The following is a 26,068-nucleotide window of genomic DNA, read 5'->3' on the forward strand; positions in this document are numbered from 1 at the left end:
AGATTTAAAGTTATTGAAACAATAACATAATGATCATATTGAGGCAGTTTATATAAAGAGATAGCAAGAGAGAATTGTGGATCATGGAGGAAATAATGGGTGGATAAAGCAATTTCCTTCAGGGAATAAGTATCCATTATTATGTGTGAATTCAGAATGCACCTCAAAGAGCATAAAGACATTTTAAAACATTATAGGGTTTCTGGTTTTAAGAATGACTATTTTCAGATGAGTGAACACTATCCATATCACTGTTTTAAAGATATGTCTTATTATATACAGTATTACTTATTAAACTCACCAGTTGTTTTAATGGTCGTTTTTGTAGTAGGCATCATTGTTGTGGTTGTTGGCATTTCAGTTGTGGTAGTTGGCATCTCTGTTGTGGTTGTTGGCGGCATCTCTGTAGTTGGCAGAATTGTTGTAGTTGTTGGTGGCATTTCTGTTGTTGGCAGAATTGTTGTGGTTGTTGGTGGCATCTCTGTTGTTGGCAGAATTGTTGTGGTTGTTGGTGGCATCTCTGTTGTTGGCAGAATTGTTGTGGTTGTTGGTGGCATCTCTGTTGTTGGCAGAATTGTTTTGGTTGTTGGTGGCATTTCTGTTGTTGGAAGAATTGTTGTGGTTGTTGGTGGCATCTCTGTTGTTGGCAGAATTGTTGTGGTTGTTGGTGGCATTTCTGTTGTTGGAAGAATTGTTGTGGTTGTTGGTGGCATCTCTGTTGTTGGCAGAATTGTTGTGGTTGTTGGTGGCATTTCTGTTGTTGGCATCTCTGTTGTGGTTGTTGGCATCTCTGTTGTGGTTTGGGTTGTAGGTTCTTAAAAAAAAACACATGGTTTTAAACTTACTGTACATACTTATGCAAATTGACATAGATAATCAGAAGTGAATTCATTCATTATCCCTCTCAAAGGTGACAATCCTGCTCACAGGACAAATTTATACACACAATTTTCTACATAAACAAAATATTTAGGAGTTCTTTAAGATTCTGATTTTTCAAAATACAACTTCTAAACAGCATTGAAAATAATGATATATCACAGTAAAGTATAATTTGAAAGTTTCAGCTAGGTAAATATGATTCATGAAATATACGCTTACGTTTAAAAAAAATTTACTCTTTTAGAGACATTTAAAACGTACCATACTCAATACATCCAACAAATTCCACTGTCACTGACATGCCTTCTGATACTTCTACAACTGTAATTTCTATCTTGATTACATCCTTAATTCCTTCTCCAGGGAACAGCACTCTATCTTTTATGCTGGAACCAGTAAGGTCTTTGTTGAAAACCTGGAGATATAGATTGTAGTTGTTGTTTAAAGCAGAAATAAAAAACTAGAATTTTGTATTTGTTCATGAGCTGTCGCCATTAACATGTCACATCAACTAGACTTATAATACAAACTTGAATGGAGAACATACTGCACCTGCTGCACATGGGGTTCCTAAGGTATCTAAAAGTCTTGTAATACCTTTTCCAAACAACATAAAAACTCACCACTGGATCACCATTATTATCAACAATGGTAGTGAAATCCACATCTCCCTTTTGTGCATACTGAACTGTAAAAGACACACTTCCTTCAGCTTGACTCTTGATATCAACTCCTGTTACTCTCAATGGTTGAGTATAAGTAACCTCTAGCCAATCATTAATAACAATACTCCATCCAGATGTGGTAGTTTCTGAATCCACATCTTCTCCATTATTTGTTTCTCTAAGATTTTCCAAGCCTTCCTTAAGTTGACGTAGAGGTTCAACGCATTCTAATGAAGATTTGAAGATAACCCAAGCATTTATTTATAAAATTGAAGACTAAAAATAGAATTTACATGGTCATATAGTTACTATTATTTTGTAATTTGAGCAGTATTTTATACTTATTTACCCATATATGTGGTTGGCTGGATCATCGTTGTGGTTGGTGGCATCTCTGTTGTGGTTGGTGGCATCTCTGTTGTGGTTGTTGGCATCTCTGTTGTGGTCGTTGGCATCTCTGTTGTCGGTGGTGGTTTTTCAGTGGTAATTACTGTAGTTATTTCTGTTGTGCTTTCTGTTGTTGTGTACCGAGTGGTTTCGAGTTTAGTAGTTGTTTCGGTTACTGTAGTAACCTTGGTAGTTGGCTGTTCTGTTGTCACTGATGTTGTAGGCATAATTGTTGTTGTTGGTCTTATCGTGGTTGTTCTTGGTCGAGTTGTTGTTGTTTCTGTTGTAGTTGTTTGTGTAGTGGTTGTTGGTGCCTCTGTTGTAACAATTGTTGTTGTTAATGTAGTTGTTTGTGGCAAACATTGACAGCATCCTACAGTAGAAAGAACCATACCACGCTGAAAAAAAAAATTATCATTTAAAAAATTGCAATTTATATATACATAGTATGTCTACATTGTTCAAAGAGAAAAAAATATATATATATAGGCCTATATAAATAATATAATTACACTGTTTATATACATAATAATTAATTTATTAAGAGAAGAAGCTTTAGAGATTATTGATTGAAATTTAATCAAGTCTAGATTTGGTGTCATAATTTGCTTGAGTAGAATCTAAACTGTACACATTATAATATTAAAATTATTAGACAAAAACGACAGTTTCAAGTCAATATACATTTATAGTGAATGAACCACAGTATTGGTACATACTTCAGCACATGTTTCTTCCGACAGACGGCAATCATCGTTACATTCAGTCTTTCCCTCAGCATTGCATACACACCTAGAGCATTCACCTTCCCAGAATACTTCATTATACTATAAGAAACATATCAAAACAATAATATAGTAAGGTTGGTTCATACCATACTAAACGAGACAGAATTAGGTAGGAATAAATAATAATACATAAAGACATTTTTTAATCTATACATTTATCTCTTGTTTTACAATTAAACAAATTTCAGCGTCTATTTTATGTTGAAGATGGTTTAACAGGTACTGATACAGTAATAGGGATTTTCACCCAGACACATAGGTTTGATGGTCTAGGTCCAGGTGATGAATGAAGACACATTGATTGACCTGACCTAAGTTGTCACAAATCTGTAATGAGAAGGACCTGAATCAATCAAGAACAGACACACAGAAGGAAATTAGAATACTTCCAAACTATTTATAACAACTTACACTGTATGTTTGTCCCTTGTATTCGCATGGACACTCATCTGTAGTACGTATACACATACCCCAGGTGTCATCACGATAATAACCATCTTCACAAGGACAACGGTTACAGTGCTCTACAACAGGACAAGGTGCCTCATCGGTAGAAATATCACAACCAGCATCGCAGTTGCACTCTTCTCCACAAACTGATTTTGAATAGAAATTTATATATTATTATTTAAATAATACTTGATTTAGTAAATTGATTATTACATCTATTATATAACAATGGCATTTAAAATTATATAATATCAATATAATTATAAAAACTTAAATGTACCATAACAATATTAGTTTAAAAAAAAAACTTTACAACAACTTTATTTAGCAAATTATTTTCTTTCAAAAACTATTTCTAGGATCTGCAGAAACAAAATTACTTATTGTTGTAGTAATAATTTCAGTAGTAGTTGGCATCTCTGTTGTGGTTGTTGGCATCACTGTTGTTGGTGGCATCTCTGTTGTTGGCAGAATTGTTGTGGTTGTTGGAGGCATCTCTGTTGTTGGCAGAATTGTTGTGGTTGTTGGAGGCATCTCTGTTGTTGGCAGCACTGTAGTGGTTGTTGGTGGCATCTCTGTTGTTGGAAGCACTGTAGTGGTTGTTGGTGGCATCTCTGTTGTTGGCAGCACTGTAGTGGTTGTTGGTGGCATCTCTGTTGTTGGCAGCACTGTAGTGGTTGTTGGTGGCATCTCTGTTGTTGGAAGCACTGTTGTGGTTGTTGGCATCTCTGTAGTTGTTTGGGTTGTAGGTTCTGTAAGTAGAAATAATATTTTAAACGACTAAAAGTGTAATTATTCATACTGTTTAATATTCATAATTCAATTCATTAACATCTTTAATCATAGGGGGTGACAACACATCATAGTAAATACATTTTTGAAGACAATGAACTTACAGTATAGCAATCGCTATACTGTAAGTTCATTGTCTTCAAAAATGTATTTACAATGATGTGTTGTAATAAGCACTGTGAAAAACCATTATCATAAAAATAGGTCATATAGGTTTAAATCTAAAAACTTACCATACTCAATACATCCGACAAATTCAAGTGTTACTGATAATATGTCAACTGAAACACTCTCAATCATAATTTCTACATCAGTTACATCCTTAATTCCATCTCCAGGGAATAGGACTCTGTTGCTGCCAGTAAGATCTTTTTCAAAAACCTATGGGCATATGAATCACACAATTATATTTGTCAAATTTGTGTTACTGTCAAACTGTTTTATTTTCCTTTAAGTTTAAATACTTTACCAACAAAGATGGCTGGACGTCTCGTTTATGTTGAGTCTCCCATATTGTAGGAAGATAAACGCCATACATTACTTCGATGACAATTGTTTTATAAATATTAGATTTTGTACAGTATTAAAAATTAAAGTGGTACAGAAAACAGGAATTTTTCTTTTACTGTAGTCCCAAAAATGTCACAGACAGATGTTAATCACTGAGAACTTGCAAGGGAAGGACAAAATGTTGACCTAAGCTTAGGGCTAAACTTACCAGAGGAGTATCACTATCATCTACAATTGTTGTCAAATCCTCATCTCCCTTGCGTGCATATTTAACTGTAAAAGACACACTTCCTTCACCTTCACTCTTGATATCAATTCCTGTTACTCTTAATGGCTGTGTGTAAGTAACCTTTAACCAATCATTTGGGGTAATATCCCATCCACTAGTCATGGATTCTGCATCTTTACCATCATTGGTTGTTCGTACTTTTTCCAAGCCTTCCTTAATTTGACGCAGAGGTTCAACACATTCTAATAAATAAAAAATAATTTGTTTGTACCAAGTCAATTCTATGAATGCCATCTTGGCAAACTAGTAAGTAGTGAGTAACTTTATTGCCTTTCAATTTCTATTCTTGTATATCGTATTTAAATTAATCAATTAAATGATAATAAAAAAATAATATATTAATTTACCTAACACTGTAGTTGACAGCATTGTTGTGGTTGTTGGCATCTCTGTTGTGGTTGTTGGCATCTCTGTAGTTGTTGTTGGCATCTCAGTAGTGGTTGTTGGCATCTCAGTAGTGGTTGTTGGTTGCATTGTGGTGGTTGTTGGTGACATTTCTGTTGTTGTTGGTGGCATCTCTGTTGTGGTTGTTGGCATCTCTGTTGTGGTTGTTGGTGGCATCTCTGTTGTGGTTGTTGGTGGCATCTCTGTTGTGGTTGTTGGCATTGCTGTTGTTGGTGGCATCTCTGTTGTGGTTGTTGGCATCTCTGTTGTTGGTGGCATCTCTGTCGTGGTTGTTGGCATCTCTGTTGTGGTTGTTGGCATCTCTGTTGTTGGTGGCATCTCGGTTGTGGTTGTTGGCATCTTTGTTGTTGGTGGCATCTCTGTAGTGGTTGTTGGCATTGCTGTTGTTGGTGGCATCTCTGTAGTGGTTGTTGGCATCTCTGTGGTGGTTGTTGGCATCTCTGTGGTGGTTGTAGGCATTTCAGTAGTGGTTGTTGGCATTACTGTTGTTATTGGAACTACAAAAAAGAAAGCATAATTTATTAATTGTAACTATACAAAAGCCTCATATTACTTCAAGTAATTGATGGAATATAAACATAATAATTTAATACGTTTATTTAGTAAAATAACCTTTTTTATATTTTGCAAAACAATAGTACAGTCCTATCCTTGCACAACATTTAGATGCATTTGGTTTCCCAGAGCATGTCTTTTTTAAATAATGCATTTTAGGTAGTAGAAAGAAACTTTTGAGCGAAAAATTAAATTTTATATTTACAGTAAAACCACATTCATGAAATTTATTTGAAATTAAAATTAACGTACCGTTAGTTGCACATCCACGTAGTCCCACAGTAAAGGAGAAATCTGGCGTTGCATTAATATCTAAAATTCTTAAAGAAATTGATTTGATATTTTCAAGTCCAGTTCCAGGTAGATCAAACTTCTTCATTTCAGAACTTATGTCAACATGGAATTGCTATAAAAAAAAGGTACAAATGTAATATTAGGATAAGAAATGTTATATTTGTGAATCAAGTTATTAACTTTAATCCTTTTGATATTTAGATTTTGGTCATAGATTTTATGTTAAAATGTTTTCTTTAACATGTACGTATAATGCATATATCATGGATGTATTAATGTTATTAAAAACATGCTATCACACGGGTATTTATCTAAATATCTGGCTGTGCCATAGGTAATTTACGCAAGCATCCACGTATGTATGTTCGGCTAATCTATATTTTAACAGGTAACTGAGCTGATATTTGTTTAAATAAATATACGATAATATTGCCCTCTTAGCAAATGATACAATAATGATGGAAATTGAATGTCTGTAATGCTCTAGATCTAAAATTAAAATAAGTTGTACTTACAATTATTACATTGTTATTGTCTCTTAGAGGTACTGCTGATGTGCTTCCCACAGGTATGTAAGAAACTACAAATTTGTACGATCCTGATCCCCTATTAACGATATCCACTGCTGTTACACGGGTCAACTTGGAGAATTTAATGTTGATAGAGGTTGGTTCGTCCACAGTAAGTGGGTCGACAGAGCCAAGGTATGAGCTTCTTAAACTGTCCACTATATCATTAATCTTTCGAGATTTTTCAATTTCTCCGACAAGTTTAGATATTTCTTCATAACACTCTGATGAAAAAATTGTTTATAATTTTTACGCTAGTCAATGGAATTTTATAAACATTTTTAAAAAAGAGAAATAATAAATATATAATTTAAAAATAGGGGCATTTTGTACATAGTAAAATATGAATAATAATTTATTTTAATTAACACTCCATTTGCCAACAGCCATGTTTAAACTGTTTTTATCAAACTTGCTTAGCAAAAAAAAAAATTCTAGACTTATTTTTTAAGTCAATTATTTTGTTTAAGTCAGATTTTAAAATATTCAAATGCAATATATTTTCTTAAATCTTAGATAGAAAAAGAGCTGCTTTGAATCATTGTAATCACTTCTGAACTACCTTGACTTAAACAAAAAGATGCCAGCCAATGTAGGCAATCAAATGATATACACTATTTATACTACATTTCTAGTCTCTACATCAAAGTAAAGTAAGTATACGATGGTATAGTCCTTTAAAAAGGTACATGAAAGCTAAATATTTATAAGCATTAGATGATTGATAATAAAAATAATAATTCTACCTCGTTCTGTAGTTGTAGGCATTGTTGTAACTGCAAAAAAATATAAACACATACATTCAATGCAATGTAACAAATTAGTAGTGGAGCTGTTAATGCGCTTGCCTTGCAATCCCAAGGTTCAATCCTGACCTAATGTTTGGGTTGTAAGTATATTGACTCTTTCTACTCTACTCCAAGACTCAAATGAGATTTTTTACAAACGTTATATATTAAAGTTTATCTGTCTGTAATAGAGTTTCGTGCTGTTGGATGTGTATAAAAAACACAAAATCTAACACTCTTAATAAACTCTATAGCATCGTCAATGAAACCATAACAATATTACGTAAATAAGAAATGTAAACAGACCTGTTGTTGTTTTTGTAGTTGTAACAATTGTTGTAGTTGTGGGACATTCTGGTGGGACTACACAGCGGCCATTACTGTTATAATATCCCTCTTCACAGTCACAATATTCAGGTCCACATCTTTCCAACTTAGGACATGATGCTTCGTAGCCACATCCAACGCGGCAAACACAACGTTCTTCACACACTAAACATAACAGTTGAATTTTTATTTTTAAAATAACACATGTTGCAAAATAGACAAAGGGTAGACTAGGCCTCACTAATGAGTGCCATCATTCTAACAAGTTCTGAATTAAATGTTTGGCCCCATTTATACTGTTTTTGGAACTAGTGATTTTGCAAAATGCATTAACCAAAATATATGAGACTGAACACTACCTATAAAAGAAATAAGCAAAATTTAGACTTAAGTCAGAGTAATGTGGAATCATGTTACTTATTTGGATGAGCATAGTTATCTATATCTAACTTTGGCACATATATATTTGGCCCATCTGCCATAGAAATGTAAATAAGAGTCTGTTCAGACCTACTGTGTTATGTGCACGACATACATACTGAACAAGGGAAAGATTACTCGAAGCCACCTTTTTACGTCTCTGGTCTTTTCTTTATAAAAGCTCAATAAGATTTGATTTCGACCTTAGTCAAGTCACCATTCAAATTTTATTTTTAAAATTTGTTTTAATGTTTTTTATCGGTGACCATTCAATTTATAACAAAAGTGTTAGTTAAAAGACTCTGAACACTTATTTTATGATGCTGTTATGTGACAACACTCTATAGGACATACTCTAAGGCCCTGTTCAGACCCATGGCGTTAGACCGTTTTAGCGTACGACGCTAAAAGAATGTGTGTCTGAACAGTTGGGGATTAGCGTACAACGCGTCGTACAACGGTTGTAGCGTTGTAGTGGAAAACGGTTGATAGTACCGTTTTAGCGTACGACCCTACTGTAAGTCAACGTTGTATCCAATCAGAACGTTTCCTGTTATGACGCGAAACAAGGTTTGACCTAGGCTGACATCTTGTATCGTCAATGTGTGAGATGGATTTCAATAACAAAAAGGCCAGAATAAATAAGGCCTAACTACACTACAAATACAACTGTTACAAAGGCTACAAACCATTATCAACTGATTACCATTATATTTTCTAACAAATGACATAAATACATTCACCTTGTATTTAAACATAGGGACTATGATCCCATCCGCTTTTAGGCCTAGCTAGGCCTAGAGCCATTCACGCATTTCATTCAAGCTAAAAACTAGCGTGGGACATCAAGTCACTCATTCATACAAGGCAGACTAGACTGGACAAGTTTAATGCTGAAAACCCCCCTAACTCCTAAAAATATCAGTAAACAAACAAGGGGTGTCCCTTTTATTAGCAAGTTAAGGGTTATTTTCAACCGACTGGATTAAAGAATATATATCTTTGACTGGACTGGATAGACTAATCACAATCATTTTTTTCTTCATCATATTACGAGGCCTGCTTTATTTTCGTAACACAAGAGCCTGGGGAAAATGTTTTTTACTACAAAATAAAAACAATAGAAACAGAAATTTGGCTTTACTATATTTTTCTTAAATAAATGCTGAGGTATGTTTTATTTACGGCAAATTTTGTCATAATTGTAGGGCTGAGATCTAGGCCTATATACAGTGGAAATAATGATGAAAACACGTGGGTAAGAGCACATAAATATGCAACTAGAAACAACCCGAATGACGTACTTCCGTTGTAACGATAATCGTACGCTATGGGTCTGAACACCTCGTTTTTTTCTCTGCGGTTTGTAACGTGACCTTGATAGTAACGTTGTACGCTAAAACGGTCTAACGCCATGGGTCTGAACAGGGCCTTAGATGTTTGATATTTGAGTGTCCTTGAATCTTTAAAGTAATCTACTAACCTGGTCTTGTAGTTGACGGATATGGAGTAGTTGTTGGTGCAATGGTGGTATGTGTGCAGTTGAAGTTCAAAGGTTCTATGAAAGATAATATACATATTTTAATTACTCAAACAGCAGTATGCAGCCGTATGTTTATATCTTAAATACATTTACAACAAAAGAAAAATAATAACAAGTATATACAAGTTGACTTTAGGATAATACTGCTATAATGTATAATTTTAGTTCGTGTAAATTAGAGGTTTATGAGGAAGACACTGCAATAAACAGTGTATATAATTAATTAATTGATATAAAAAATCATTATTATGATATTATATTCGATATTATACCCAACTACTATCTCCATTTCTTTATGCAAAACATCATTAGAATAAAAGAACAAATCACACATCTACACATAATCAAACATCGTATACTCTCTCTCATCTCTAACAATTTTTTCAATCTTCTATCGACTAAAGCCGAAGTATAGTCGTTATCTCGGGACCGTTCTGTGGTTACCACCAGGTAGGCTTACTTCATCAATGCTTCTATGAATGCATGTACTGGTTGGGAGCAGAAAAACCATACCCAGTACCGTTTTGATTACGATCAATCGGGAAATTACCTCACGACCCAAAAAGAGGTTGCTATGTGATGTCATAACAAGTATACCAACAAATTGAATGTAGCTGCAGTACTGTATGACTAGTAGATTAATTTTGGCATGGTCACTTAATGAGTTACACTAACATTCAGCTAACATTTATAAATAAATTTTGACAATATACTTACTGCAGTAGCAACAAATAGTTGGTCCAGAAACCAATTCATAGCCCTTGAAAATAAAAATATGTTATGTAATTGAAATTACTAAATATATCTTTTAAACCCTCTTATTCATCTGTACATAAAGAAGGAATATGAGGACAATATCTTGCGTAGAAGATGTTTCTGTTATGTTTCTGCTATGGCATTTTGAGTGGAGTCCATAGGCCTATTTGAAATGAGAGCATTTGTAATGTTTACACAGGTAGGGATCCTATTCAATAGACATACATGTATCCATAAACAAATCCAATTGCTTCTTCCTCATCACACAATGAATGTGTTCACCAAGTTTCTTCGATAAGTTTGCTGAGATATAGAAAGATTTTGCAATAGACAAATAGAAACCAACAATTTTCTTACCTCTTGGCAGGTTCTTGTACACCTGTCAACACAGTTAACATCATATTCACCAGAATCAATATTACACTCGCATTCCTTACATTTTTCGGGGACAAATTTGATTGAATCAGGCTATAAAATGAAATATGGCAACGTTATGAATATTTCAATGTAGGAAATGTAGTTTATTTTACAGTAGTGAAACTAAAAATTAGTTGCTCTATTCTTAAATTTCAAATAATGTAGAGTGTGAGAGAGTACATAAAAACAGCAAATACATAGAACTTCACTTTAGAAAAATAAATTTTCAATTTAAATTAGACAGTCTGTAAAACTAAGTAGATAATAATCAATCAATCACAAATACATTGTTTTATTCCATAATTAATTAAACATTAGGTTATGTACAAAACATCATCAGAATCTATGGAATAAAGAACTCAAAATAAATATGAGGGCTCTTTAGGAGTGCCAAACAGGGAGCCTTTGCTGCATGCGTTACGTCACTGCATGTATTCGATATTCAAATAAATCTCTGCACATATAAATTACAGTGTTATACAGTGCTTGATTATTTTGGAATTACTATTATCATGTACTATATTTTAAATTTACTTACCACACATGTTTCAGAAGAGCATCCTAAATGTGTAACACAATTCCAATTATACCCTCTAACGCCGTCCATTTCACATGTGCATTCTTCACATGATTCTGTGTAGCTTTCTCCAGGCTAACATTCAAAATTACAAAAATAAATATCAGTAATTTAAAGTGTTGTAATGTAACGGAATGAAAGAAACTTTGACGTGTCAAGTCCAAAAGAAAAAGCAAAGTTGTGAGCTACGATTGGTCTACTAGATTAGTATTAGAGTTCAGCTTTCGATTTTCGACGACAAGCCTACCAAATTACGTCATGAGATTGGAATGTGGGTCCCCGCTCCCCACCACCTCAACACAGGTTTGATGGTTTCAAAGTCCAGGCGACAACCAAAGATGCATCGATTGATCTGACCTAGTTATATTGTCGTTCATCGGAAATCGAAAGCTCTTTATTGAATAGGACCAAGAATAAAAATATAGAAGCATGATCAAAGAGACTTGAACCTGTGCCGTATGTATGGCTATGGTTTGTTACCCCCTGTCTTAACCTCGCGACTGGTGTGGATCAAGAACGTTGCTCTATCACTAAACTACACAACAAAACTATCAAATTATTATTTCATTAATTACATACCTGATAAAGTGTATCTCTGTGCTCGCATATAAGAGCTAAAAGAAATATAAAAAAAGGAATTAAAAAAAAATTAAACGTTTGAAACTACTACAAACAGTATTTTATTCTAAACATGAAATCATTTTTTTAAAATTAAGATTAATTAAGTTAAGAATGTATCATTAGACTTACATAATACTTTCTACTACAACAAATGAACATCATAACATTGTCAACTTAAACCAATAATGATATAACTAGGACAATTGGGTTACAAACAATACACAATGGATTTTTTGTGTGCCTATCTACTGGAAGATAAACAGTTTACTAGCAGAAATACAGTTCTAATTCATTGGAGGAGAGTGGGGTGTGTTGAGTGGTACTGTATCTAGATTTTTCCAGTATCATAGGAATATTTGGTACTACAACATCACATATATCTCATATCAATTATCAAACATAACCTAACTTTTCACCTTACCTTACATGATACAGGCACCACATGTGATGACAAACAAGATACTGTATTATAAAACTATTCTTAGATATTTAGCAAATATTTGGAGATACAGCATTCAGAATCAGGTAGTAGGGGAATCTTCAACAATCTTTTACATTGTTGTAGATGAAATTTAAGAAAATCAAAAGAGAAAATCAACAATATAACTTACATGGTAGAGTAAAATACTCAGTGGGTGGAGGAACAGTTGCTAAAAGAAACAAAGAGTATCACAATCATTTTATTTGGTTATTGCATTGTAAAATGTTGGGCCTTATTAACGATAATTCATTATGTAATGTACTAGACTTCAGAGATCCCAACCTGGGAAAATAGAATATCAGGATATTTTTTGAAAGCTAGATCCTGCAGTGGTAATAATACATGTATGCACTATTTGTATTTGTATTTGTACTGTATTATAATGTATTCCAAGTGTGCTTTCTTATATATCATTCATAATATATATATATGACAGAGAGAAAATAAATATTATTAATTTTAGTATACAGTACTTACCAATAGTTCTACATACAACACCAGCATCTTCATCATGACCACAATTGTGGTCCGTGTTGATACTTGAGCATTCTGCAATATTATTTTCATATCCTGTACATCCAACGTCATCAAACATAATATCAAATGTTCCTTGACCATAATGAGCACCAGGCACTGCTTCAACTGCTTCAGGATAGCCTAGCATTCTACAAACAACATGTGCGTCATCAAGATCCCAGTAATCATCGCATACAGTTCCCCAATTGCCATCAATATTTACTTCAACCCGACCTTGACTGCTAGTTGCACCATCAACGAGTCGAACATATACATTATCTGTTTTTTTTTTAGGAAAAAAAAGTTTTAACTTTTAAAAAATTCATTTTAAATTTAAAAATTTAAAATGAATTTTTTAACTTATCAAATAAATTGTTATACACAATACAATTTACTAATAAATAGAACATATTTTAAATAATTAAAAAAACAGAGGAATCAAAGGAGAAAAAGAAAGGTCACTAGGGGAGAGAGTGAGAAAGGGGGAGAGAGAAAGTTATCTGTGACAAAAGAGTAGCACTAAATATAAGCAAGGTAAAACAGGATGCTGTGTTTTGGGTTATCTGTGACTGCAACACGATCAGTTCCACACCCCTTAACAGATACCATGCATCGTACATATTACAGTACTGTTGTTGTTGGAGCCAGACATAAGATCAATCAAACCCATAACAAAAAGTCTTAGTAGATATAGCTCTATATCAATTAGCCTTATAAGTTATCGCCTTAATAGATATAGCTCCATATTACCTATTAAGGTACCTACTAATAAGTAGATTTTGGGCAGATTTTAGATAGGTCCTAATAGGTTTTAACTCATTAGCATAATTCAAAATCCCCACTAATAGTATTAGATAGATTTTTCACTATTTTTAATCTGTGAGTAACACAGTTGTATATATCTATCTATTGTCTACTTACAATAGCTATATCAAGGGCTACCAGCAACCTATTAATAGACATAAACAAACTGATAATAGCCAGTAACTGTTAATAAACTATCTATTTTATATAATAGATAGATATGGACTACCAGGTAGATATTAGAAATCTATGAGTATCATATCTATCAACTGTCTACTTATAATAGCTATACTAGGGCTACCAATAACCTATCAATAGACTGTTAACAAATAATTAATAGTCAGTAACTATTAATCAACTATCTATTTTATATAGCGGGGAAGTAGTCATTCCATCGTTGACTCATTGAGTTAAAATCCTTAGTAGGCGAGATAAAAAGGTCTACTTAAAAACTATTAGGGCTACTAAAAATAGAGCTATTTCTACTTACGGCTACTTAAATCTACTAATTTTTTTTGCTTTGGGAAGGACTGTTACAAGTTCCTATATTGGAAAGTTATGCCAAGTTTCTCGCTGACCACCCTTGTAAAATATTGTTGAAATAAATAAATAGATAATGAAATGTTTGTGAAGAACCACGTTCCCTATTTTTATGAATACATTTCGTAATTCTATCCATTTTTTTAAATAGTTGCATAATAATTCTTTTCACAGTACATTTTCATACCTTGGTTGTGCAAACATGCAACTCTCCTTGCTATAGTCAAATTCTGTTATGCAACTACTTATATGTAATATTATTTGTATTTTGTTTGTTTCTTTTGATATGGACTTGCTCCAAAATAAAATTGAATTAATGTATAAGCATATATTAGATGAACAGAAGGTAAGGAAGGTGAGGCTTGGACAAATTGGACTTTTTGTAGATGAAAAAAGAGCACTACTGAGAAAGATATGAGAGATCAAAAAATGGTTAATGGATGTTGCAAGGGACAAGATGAAGACGATTATGAAGGGAGAAGAGGATGAAGAAGGCAGGAGGAAGAACGTTTAGTAACTGAAAAAGAGAACAAAATTCCTGAAGATAATTAACAATTAAAAATGTACACTTGAGTGTAAGTCTTACTTGCACAAATTACACTAGCATCTTCATCATGTCCACAATTGTGAGATCTTAATTCACTTTTGTCGCAATCTTTAATGCTGATCTCACTTCCTACACATGCCACATTGTCATACAAAATATCACCAGATCCTTCACCGTAAGCAGCAGAATGTGCATATCCAATAGTATATGAAAAGCCAAGCATTCTGCAGATAACCTGAGCATCTGCTTTGTCCCAGCTGTCATCACATATTGTTCCCCAAGATCCATCAACATTTACTTCAACACGTCCTTGATTATCACTTCCACCATTGGCAAGTCTAACTTGAGGAGCCACTGTGATGATAAACAAGGACTTGATTAAATAATACTGATAAATGGGCTAAAACTGTTTGATGTTATACAAATTGATGGGTACGCTATCTAAAATGCCATGGGTTGGTCTAACCGGTTTAGGATACTAACATTTAATAGTTATTATATTGACAAATACAGTAAGTCTAACCTACATACACATAGTGTTTAGCCTAAACCAGCATGGATCATCTACGGATCCATTAAAAAATCCAAAGCAGCTTGACTATGGTACTTACTTCCACATATAACACCCGCATCTTCACTATGACCACAATCGTGTTGTCCAACTCCACTTGATGTGCATTCACTGATGTGATTTTCATTTCCTGAACAGCCAACTTCGTCGTACCAAATTTCTCCGGATCCTTGACCAAAACTAGCTTGATCTGTGACCTCGATAACTTCAGGGAATCCTAACATTCTGCAGACAACCTTTCCATCTGCAAAGCCCCACCTGTCATCACATACAGTGCCCCACGTTCCATCAACATTTATTTCAACTCGTCCTTCATAATTATTTTCCCCACCGACAAGTCTGATTTCATTGCTACCTAAAAGATGATTTACTTTATGGTTATTTTCTTGATAGCTGTTTAGACTAATATTGAAAGCTGAAGCAATGATCATCAGAACACCTTACTGGCAGAATACAGTTGACATTAACGCTTGGAAAACAAGATTTTATCGTATCAGTAGAGGCTAAATAGTATCCCATGGGAGGAAGGTCTCTATCAGATGAGATAAGGTGGGATACAATATGGCTGTTATGGGTTATCCTTGACATCTTTTGTTCAGTTTGTGTTTTTCCTCTATTTTTCAAATGTTTTGTTGTTTCTAACATGTACCATCAATTGCCATTGTTTTGTGACTTTTTAAGTTTTGATAAATAAGTTAAAAAATCATTGTTTCTCTTAATTTTTGGTATATTATAATATATGTATGTATAATAGCAACTGAAACTGATCATAATTAATTTAATTTTTCCAACTTATATTTTCAATTACATTTAAATTGACATGCTTTTCATTTTATAGATTGAATACTAATGAACTGTATTCTTGTTTTAATAATATAATTTACTAGTAAGGGAAACAATTGGGAATTTAAGAAAAATTTAGTTTAATTTTGTAGAGTCTGTTTTTAGGTCGATTGTATAATAATTTATACTCACTATAGCAAATAACACTAGCATCTTCAGAATGTCCACAATCGTGAGATCTTAGGTTACTTTTCTCGCAATCTGCAATGCTGTTCTCACTTCCTTGACATGACACCTCATCATACATAATTTCACCAGTTCCTTCACCAAATGCTGCGCTAGAAGCGGCCTCTGCTGCGGCTGTGAAACCAAGCATTTTGCATATAACATCTGCGTCAGCTATATCCCACGAGTCATCGCATATGGTGCCCCATGTTCCATCAACATTTACTTCAACCCGTCCTTCATTGTTACTTCCTCCATTGACCAATCGAACTCTTGTACCAGCTATTAAATAAAAAAAATATTTTATACAAACACAAAAAGTTTCATGTGATCTGCGCGCCTGTAAAGTTATTTCAATTTCTAATTTTGTTTTAAACTTGAATAGCCATACTAGTATACAGTAATATAATATTTAGATATTATGATGTACATTTCCCCTGAACATAGTGTTCTTAAGGTACAGGCTTATCCAAAATTGGTTGGCTACAAATGTCTAGATTTTTTTAGGAGGCTACTTAAACTTACTACCACATATAACACCCGCATCTTCACCATGACCACAATCGTGTTGTCCAACTCCATTTGATGGACATTCACTGATGTGATTTTCATTTCCTGAACAGCCAACTTCGTCGTACCAAATTTCTCCGGATCCTTGACCAAAACTAGCTTGATCTGTGACCTCGATAACTTCAGGGAATCCTAACATTCTGCAGACAACCTTTCCATCTGCAAAGCCCCACCTGTCATCACATACAGTGCCCCACGTTCCATCAACATTTATTTCAACTCGTCCTTCATAATTATTTTCACCACCGACAAGTCTGATTTCTCTTTCAGCTGTATTAAATTAATGAATAAAAAAAGCCTGTCAGTTTCCTTGTGGTTTGATTCATGAAAGCATGCCTACCCATTATATTGTTTATTATTATGATACTTTCAAAAGCAGTTTTCTAATAATGTTAAATCAATTATTCAACCAAGTATCACTTATGGCATAGAAGTTTGGGGTAGCACGTATAAAACATATTTACAACCTATTTGTATCATTCAAAAAATGTGTATGCAGTGTATAACTTTTTCTGATTTTAATGCTTCGTCGTCTCCGATATTTAAGCAACTTAATATTATAGATGTTCATAAACTATACGAATTATGTGTACTTAATTTTGTTTTTGATTTATATAATAGAAACTCTGCACATCAAATCAGTTATTATTTTAGTACAGTTGATCATTTACGAACTACTAGGTTTAAACAAGGTAATAACCTATCTATCCCAAAAGCCCGTACTATGGCTGGTCAATTTAGAATTTCGTTTACCGGTACAAAATTTTGGAATAATTTATCACTCGACATAAAAAATAATACATCAAAAATTAATTTCGTAAAAAATATAACTGAACTACTATTATCGAGATACTGATTAATGCTGGCCCACCTCTTTCTTTTTGTCATTTGTGTTTTTCTTACATTATTGTGAATTATATTATCATAATCGTTTGCACAGAACAGTATTATATTTGTTAATCAGGTGTAAACCATTGACTAGCGAAAGCTATTTGTTTATACCGTCTTGCCTTTGGTGAATAAAGAATTATGCATTGAATCTGGTAGTTACTACACATGCAAATTATTTAATAATTATAATGATAATCAAGCATTTAAATTATGCAAATTCCAAAGAATAATCAAAGGAACATTGTATTCCAAATATTTCTGAACAAAATATGTTTTTAAAGTATAATTTTATAAGGATTAAAACTTGGTGAATGCTTAAAAAAAGTAAATCATTCCCGAGAGAGGATGCAACAAAAGTAAAGTTACAGTAGTAACAGTACTATCAATATTTGAAAAAAAAAAAAAGACAGACAGAGGAGGAAGGAGGAACACATTTTTCGCCTAGGAACAAGTAGTAGAGCCTAAACAATACGTCTATAAATTATCAGGATGTTTTTTCCACGTCAATAATAATAACAATAATTATAATAATTTCCTCTATATAGGGATACTATAGCAGTTCAAGGTTTCAAAACTTACATGATGTTGTTGGTGCCGCTTCTGTTGGGGGGCTGACACAGTGGCAACATTCACCTTCAACCCGCTCTAAAACTTGATCAGTCTATTTTAAAAAAAATAATAACGGATTAGACATGCCTATAAAGCAGTAAACATTTTAATAATATATTCCAGACATGCAAAACTATTGAAAATGTTAAAATGATTAAAGAATGATTTAGTTTTGTTTATAATATTTAACATGGTAGACTATGATTATGTTGTATGTTGCTCTCGTTTATTTTTTTAATATTTAAAATAAGAAAATGCTATGAAAAGGCTGTACACTAGAAACCTTTAGCAAGTTTTGGCACGATATGTTTTTTAAAATTTGCCAGTGTAGCCCAGTTAAAAAACTAGTTTGGATCATGCCACAATTAATTATTTATTAGTAATTAAATTCTATTTTTGTTAAATTCTATGATTTGTTTGATTTGAATAAAATTGAAATCTTTTCGTTATACAGGGAGTAGAGCTAGATAGGCATGAAGTTGCCTTTTCTCTTCTTCCCTTTTTCCAATTATTTTAATATTTTAGATTATAATGTTATGTTTATATGTTTTTTTTTGGATGAATAAAGAAAGAAACATCAAATCTACTGCAGTTACTGCAGTAGCTATATTTGTTTACTAAACATCAACATATGATTTAAATATTTTGATATGTCAAAGTTTATGAGTCAGTTACTGCTATAGGGTGTATGATTACAAACAGTGTAGAATACAACAGACATTTAAAAAAGGGAAAAATTAATTTTAATTTTGTAGGTCAGTCATTGGCGGATGCATGTAATCTTTAATTGCTTTCTTTATTAAATAATTTGATCAGTTTTAAAATCAAACACAAATTATACATTTTTATCTGGAGTACATTTTAATTTTTATTTACTGAATGTGACTAACCATGGCACAGAATTCGTCAGTTTTGGTGCACTCCAAGTGACATTGAGCAACCAGTTTGTTCAGCTCTTCATCCATGACGCATTCACAAACATCACATTCGTTGCGTCTAATCTGTTCTCCTTCCTTTATAAAACAATGTATAACCGAATCAATCAATAGTTTTATTATTGCACTTCCTATACAAATTTAACATTTAATCATACATACAAGGAAAACAAATAGATTCTGTTAAAAGCTTACAGAAAATGAAAAAAAAAATACAAATCTACAACTATAAAAATGTATATTACATTAAACAAAATTATAGTTAAACATACTGGAAGGCCTACTTTTACAAAAAATTTACTTTTGCAGTAATTAGTCAATATTGTATACAATTTAAAAAACTAATTGGAAATGTATGAAAATTGTTATAAATTTTATAACAATAGAGTTTGGTTGGTAATATTTCTTTATTTAATATTATTATTATTATCAATCGCATTAAATACAGTACATTATCCTGCCGTTTTTAGTATAAGTATCTAATAAATATAGAAATTGACATATGGTACATTATAACAGAAACACATTTAGGACAATCTGTCTTGAATATGCTTCATATTGTGGAATGTTCATTTTATTATATTTATTTTATTTTCGATCTTTCACATAAAAAAGGTATAAAACTGTCATCTTGTGATGAATTTAACCAGCCCTAACGACTAAAACAATACAGTAAAACCATAATTATAAAACATTTAAATAGAAAAATACAGAAAAATATGCTATTTAGAAAATGTCAGTAAAAGTATAAAATGTCTAAAATATACAATTGCTTGGACATTATGTTAAAAGCATTTGGATGTGCAGTGGAGTGGATTTTTCTGGCTACTGACTGATTTTAACAATTTTGGCAATAAATAAAATTATACAATCATAAGGGACAATGTCAAAATAATTATTCAACTGTAGTTATCATTTTTTAAACTTTAACCTGTTTACACAATTATTTAGAAAGCGTTTTAGTAATGTTTATTGGAGGCTGCATAAAGCACTCCATTAAAACTACCAATTGCAGTAAAAACTGTAGTCACAACAATAGAATTACGTTGACAACACATAATATGTAACAATTCTGCAGATAGTTTTAAAAACTGGAAAGGCCACATTATCAGTAAGCCAACATGAGTAAAAGTTAAATACACTTACAGCGATAGGATCATAACCAAGATAGCATTTTCCCCCACAGTCTCTTCGCTCAAAAGTGACACATAATCCTGAGTTACCAGGGCTTCCTCCTATAACATCTAAGAAGGCCTTATTGTTCCAATCATCTCGTTCAGATCCTGGAGCGCAGCTACAAGTAGGAACCAGGAACAGAGAACAATCCATTATAGGATTCAGGCTCATCTGGCTATTCCAAGTATCACCAAAGATCATGTCAGCTTTTTCTTCACACGTAATAACATGATCACATATTGATGGGCAGCCTGTAATATACAGTAAAGTAAAGCATATGAAAAGTTTTGATTATACAAATAATATCATATACAGTATAAAACATTCATTAATTGTTTTGTATAACATCTAAATAGATTCCTGTCATTTGAATAAATAAAAGGTATAGGCCTAGCCAAGGCCTACTGTACATTTGATTCACATTGATTAAAACAGCAACATTTGGTTTTTAAAAATATATTAAATAATATATTTATATGGATTTTTAAACACACCTACTGTAGCGTTAATTATGTCAACAAACGACCAAACAATCCTAGGCCTAGCAAGTGTAAAACGCCTAGGCCTACCCTAATACTAACAGGCCTATTGGCAAGACTGAAAGGCAGCAATACAAAATCTGAAACTTCGACAGGCAACTGGAACTCATCTAGGCTAATTGTGTTTTTTCCAACGATTCCATGTCTTGTAGAGATGTTCCTATTAATTAATCAAAATCCTACAAACGATCTAAAGCTAATTTAAATGGCTTCTTGATCTAAATAATTACATATTATATCTCTCCAAAAATGTACTTCCATTGCGAAACCAATCATAACATTCAATCTTCGTAGTGAAAGTATAAAATAGGTTGTATTTTAGTATAAATAAAATATTTTCGGAAAGATTTTTTTGTTCACAAAAAAAATATTAAATATTAAACAATTAATAGTGTGTACTATTGCACGCCATGTGACCCACAATCGTCCAATCAAATGACAGGAATTTATTTAGGTGTTATATAATTAATAATAATTAATTCACGGTTCCATTGGTTATTTCAGAAAAATGAACAGTAATAAATATGAAAAATTAAACATAGAATATATTTTTAAATAGGTCAAAAAAATAATGAATATCATTTACTTACGTGGATACTGGGTTATAAAATTAGCTGTGGTAAAACCTAAAAAATATTAAAGTTTTGATAAAATATTAGACAACATTAATAAGGATTTCGTCAAATAATTATTAATTATATTAATTATTGGTGAATTAATTAGATCTGACGACGTTAGCAGGTTGCCGTTTACCGTACATATTACACACCGTTTTCTGCTCTGCGTATATCGTGATGATTAAACTTCTAATATTTGAGGAGGATTCAAAATTGATAGAAGTAAAATTATTTTTTTACATTGCATCAACAATGAATATTAAAAACAGGACATGTACGTAATTTAGCTATTCTAGTTAGGTCTATTTTACCATCAGTTTTCCGCAGGTCTCTAGTTTAGAAATGAAACTTCAGTAACATGTGGGTTTCGTTTTACGGGCTTGTAGGTTAACTATTGAAACACTTACCTTCACAATCTTCCTCATCTTTTCCATTTTCACAGTTCCATTCACCATTACAAACCAAATCATCAGAATACAACACACTGCCATCTCCACAAGACCAACACTTTGGATTCAATGTTGTACTTGGAGGTGTTGTAGGTAGTAGTGTTGTTGGTGGTAGTGTAGTTGGTGGTAGAGTTGTTGTTGGTAGAGTTGTTGTTGGTGGTAATGTAGTTGGTGGTAGTGTTGTTGGCTGCACTGTTGTTGGTTGCACTGTGGTAGGCAAAGAAGTTGTAGTAGTTCCCTCTAAAGAAATAAGTAGACAATTTGATGATAGACCAAGCACAATATTTTTAATTTTTTTTTTTTTTTGATAAATGAATAAAACCTCAGTCTGGTGATTTGTGTAATGTATAATGCTAGTTAAAGTTAGAAAGTTAGAAAAATATTGAATCTTCTAAAACTTAATAGTAGCCTACATAAAATTGTATACCATAATCGGTGGAAAAGAAAACAGTAGCGGTCAAATTGATTACAGATTGAATTAAAAAATGCATACAATTTGAATTGAGATGAAAATAAAAAACTACATCTAACTAAGGGTTTTGTTTCAACGTAAAAAATGACCATACAGGTTTATACTATTATTGTTCAAGGGTCATTTTGTCAGACCCAAAACTATAATCATGTACACAGACAATTAAACATAGGTAAAAGCATAAAATCTTTGGAAAGGTTTTAGTGATGTAAATTACAGACCTGAGACAGATAGAAAAACAAGTTGATAAAGTATACATACCACATACTTCACAGCAAGTTCCAGGGTATTTGATAGGATATTGGTGCTATTAACACAATAAATAAAACATTTAAAATACATGACATTTAAGATGTCTTAAGATTTAATACTTTTAAATGCATAACGTAGCCAAAACAAGGCTCAGATTGAAGAGGTTTTACTTATCATATAGGCAATATAACTCCCACTTGCACGCAACCCAGTGTAAGCCCAATCACAAGCGACAGTTTGGATGATCCATTGCATCGTGATTGGTCAAATTACTTTTTAATATTAATGGCAACTTACAGGTTCACAAACTACTGCTCCACATACAGTTGTTTCACAATCAATAACATTTGTAGCATCGCATGAACACGTCTTACATTCATTTACTGTCCATGTCTCTCCTACACTATACACAACATTGTCATAGACACATCGTGCTGCAAGGAAATAATTGTTACAACATAGATCATGTAGGCAAGTTTTGCGAGATAAAAACTAAGGCCTCTAGACTGTTCACAAACCTACAAAAAGGCAGTGGCAAAAAGATAACCTCCTAGGTGGAGGTCAAGAATATGTATCTACACATACTGTACAAACATTAGTAGTCAAATTTAATAACAGATTACTTCCAAGATGCAAGCATTATTATGTGGTTTAAGTTTAATTTGATAATATAAATATTTAAAGGTTTAGATAGTTATGTTAAGAATTCAGTACAGTGACCAACTAAACATTTATATTGCTATTATTTTTAAGGTTAGGAATCATATACTGTAATACTATCCTATTTTTAATAACTATAAGATAGAATGAATGCATCAAATGATCAGAATATTGCTTAAAACTAGTTCAGTATTGTGTACAGAGTAATACTTTAAAAGCTTTTATAGCAACAAATGCTCTTTCCAAAATATTTCCTTTACAATCTTGTTAATACAAAAAATACTTACAAATTGGAGTGCAATTACAGCATTTAAAATCATCAGGAACAAGATTGGTCAATTCATACTGAAAATACAAACAATGTTAAAAGCTTAATAATTTTAATTAAGGTCATGTGATCCTTGTAGTAAAATCATATACTGACAGGTTTTGGATTCACAGTTTAATTTTAAATGTTATATGTAATACATGTTTCAGTTTAATGGAATTTTATGCACAATCTGTATTTTTTTTAACTGAATTACTGTGATTTAATTAACAATTAAATTATTCAAGCTTTATTATTTAACTGAATACCCCATGGCTCAACATATTCTTCACATTTTAAAGCTCAGGTACAGGCATGAATTTTAAATATAATATCTGGTTAATTGTACATAAATCAAATATTTGTAACAGAAATCAAGATGAAAAAACATGAATTTCCCTTAATATGGTCAAATACAAAATTTGGCAACATTCTGCCATAAAAACCAGGAAGAGTTTTTTGGAATGTATGATCAATAGAAATTTTTTACCCGCACCTGGCCTTTAAATTTCTAAATAAATGCCCTTGCAATTAAAAAGTACTCACTCCTTCTTCACAATCATCTGTTGTTAGAGGGCAGTATTCTTGACATTGCTTTTCGCACATTTCATAATTTTTCCAACGGCAAATAGTGCAATTATCTGGATACCAAACATCATGAGGCTATAAATAAATACATGTTTAATTAATAAAAAATTAAAATTAATAATAGCTAGATGTGCACTCACTGTGATGCATTAAATTACGACACACACATCACATACACATTGAAATACTCATGAAAATTGAATTAATCAATAAATAATTTAACTACATTATAATCTTTGAAGCATTTGGTGCATAATCTGTGAAATTTATAATTATGATGAAAAAGAAATTATGTGGGAAGGTGAAGTATTCTTTATCCTTTTTCCCCTTTTTTAATTAAAGAAAAAAATGTTTAAATACTTTGAAATGAAATTGGTAAGATTGGTGATTTTTAAAACCATGATGCAAACACAGAAGGAGCCTGTTTTAGTACCAAAACAAGACAAGTTTATCAATACAATTTAGGTTAGGGATCATGTCAAAACCATTCTACTGCAGTTTTACTACAGTTACTACTTCATTTCATTTATTTCGTCTCACATAATTATAACAAAAAAATAACAAACAATAGAGAGAAACAGGATTCCCAAAAGCGAACAAAATCAAACTATCAAGTGGGTCTCAAAAGCAAAACATAATCATCATCATCCAACAATAAAATACAAAATTACATTTTTTACATTTAAAACAACGAGAAGATTAAAAAGTACAAAATATCTATACAATAGTTACCTTAGACATCATTATTATTACTATTATTATTATTATTATTATTATTATTACTGTTATTATTATTACAGATATCAAATGAAGTTTAATTATTCGTGGATTAATGGCCGATAGTTGTAAAAGAATAAATTAAAAAAAACAACAAAACTACAATAATATATGAGGCAGTCACTGCTTGCTAATTAATTGCATAAAGAGTAACTAGAATACAGAAACTGCATAGAATAATTTTGACATGACAACCTTTGTAACCACTAGAATACAACATAAGGACATATAGACACAATGCAAGTGAGTTGGTCAATGACAAGTAACATCGCTTGTGATTGGTCAAATCACTTGCACTGCACTTACATCCTTGGATTGCAGCCTAGAAAAAAGTATTAGTGTAATAATTACCAAATGGCCCTCATTGTCGCATTCACAGTTATCAACACAGTGTGTTCCATTAAAGTACAGGTTGTCTGGGCACTGGCATCCAGGTTTGCACTCTTCATGACTGCACGTAGGGTTTTTGTTTTCACATGTCATGTGACATACACAATAGTCAGTCCATTCAAGTCCTGGTCCACATTCTAAATCAAGCAGCACAAAAAACAAAGAAATGTTTTCACCCTGTTTTCATGTTGTTTGTAATGTCTCCGCACCATGGGTGACTGAAAAACGAGCTTAGCTCTAAAGCTTGGTTCACACTAGAGATGCAATACAATAACATAGACGCAATGCAAGCGAGTTGACAGTGACAAGAAATGGTTCGAATATGAATCGGTTG

General features: G+C 32.4%; 1 protein-coding gene across 3 annotated transcripts in view; it reads right to left on the bottom strand.

Annotated features, from left to right (window-relative positions):
- LOC140057328 (uncharacterized) overlaps positions 1-26,068 on the bottom strand; it is a 138,415-nt gene that overhangs the window by 11,437 nt on the left and 100,910 nt on the right. For all 3 annotated transcript variants that reach the window (XM_072102946.1, XM_072102962.1, XM_072102953.1), the window contains 35 exons: positions 25,696-25,871; positions 24,526-24,642; positions 23,960-24,017; positions 23,310-23,446; positions 23,022-23,067; positions 22,247-22,528; positions 21,813-21,848; positions 20,654-20,934; positions 19,463-19,585; positions 18,543-18,624; positions 17,028-17,342; positions 16,470-16,784; positions 15,535-15,849; positions 14,963-15,277; positions 12,994-13,311; positions 12,647-12,685; positions 11,994-12,028; positions 11,376-11,489; positions 10,778-10,888; positions 10,382-10,424; positions 9,605-9,679; positions 7,681-7,866; positions 7,333-7,362; positions 6,533-6,810; positions 5,976-6,129; positions 5,111-5,665; positions 4,683-4,945; positions 4,198-4,345; positions 3,553-3,924; positions 3,134-3,318; positions 2,654-2,761; positions 1,897-2,332; positions 1,506-1,774; positions 1,144-1,297; positions 302-814 (listed from right to left, as the gene is read on the bottom strand). In XM_072102946.1, coding sequence (XP_071959047.1) covers positions 302-814; positions 1,144-1,297; positions 1,506-1,774; positions 1,897-2,332; positions 2,654-2,761; positions 3,134-3,318; positions 3,553-3,924; positions 4,198-4,345; positions 4,683-4,945; positions 5,111-5,665; positions 5,976-6,129; positions 6,533-6,810; positions 7,333-7,362; positions 7,681-7,866; positions 9,605-9,679; positions 10,382-10,424; positions 10,778-10,888; positions 11,376-11,489; positions 11,994-12,028; positions 12,647-12,685; positions 12,994-13,311; positions 14,963-15,277; positions 15,535-15,849; positions 16,470-16,784; positions 17,028-17,342; positions 18,543-18,624; positions 19,463-19,585; positions 20,654-20,934; positions 21,813-21,848; positions 22,247-22,528; positions 23,022-23,067; positions 23,310-23,446; positions 23,960-24,017; positions 24,526-24,642; positions 25,696-25,871 — 6,984 coding nt within the window. The remainder of the gene's footprint in view (positions 1-301; positions 815-1,143; positions 1,298-1,505; positions 1,775-1,896; positions 2,333-2,653; positions 2,762-3,133; positions 3,319-3,552; positions 3,925-4,197; positions 4,346-4,682; positions 4,946-5,110; positions 5,666-5,975; positions 6,130-6,532; positions 6,811-7,332; positions 7,363-7,680; positions 7,867-9,604; positions 9,680-10,381; positions 10,425-10,777; positions 10,889-11,375; positions 11,490-11,993; positions 12,029-12,646; positions 12,686-12,993; positions 13,312-14,962; positions 15,278-15,534; positions 15,850-16,469; positions 16,785-17,027; positions 17,343-18,542; positions 18,625-19,462; positions 19,586-20,653; positions 20,935-21,812; positions 21,849-22,246; positions 22,529-23,021; positions 23,068-23,309; positions 23,447-23,959; positions 24,018-24,525; positions 24,643-25,695; positions 25,872-26,068) is intronic.

This window comes from Antedon mediterranea, chromosome 1 (assembly GCF_964355755.1).
Source record: "Antedon mediterranea chromosome 1, ecAntMedi1.1, whole genome shotgun sequence".
NCBI lineage: Eukaryota > Metazoa > Echinodermata > Crinoidea > Comatulida > Antedonidae > Antedon > Antedon mediterranea.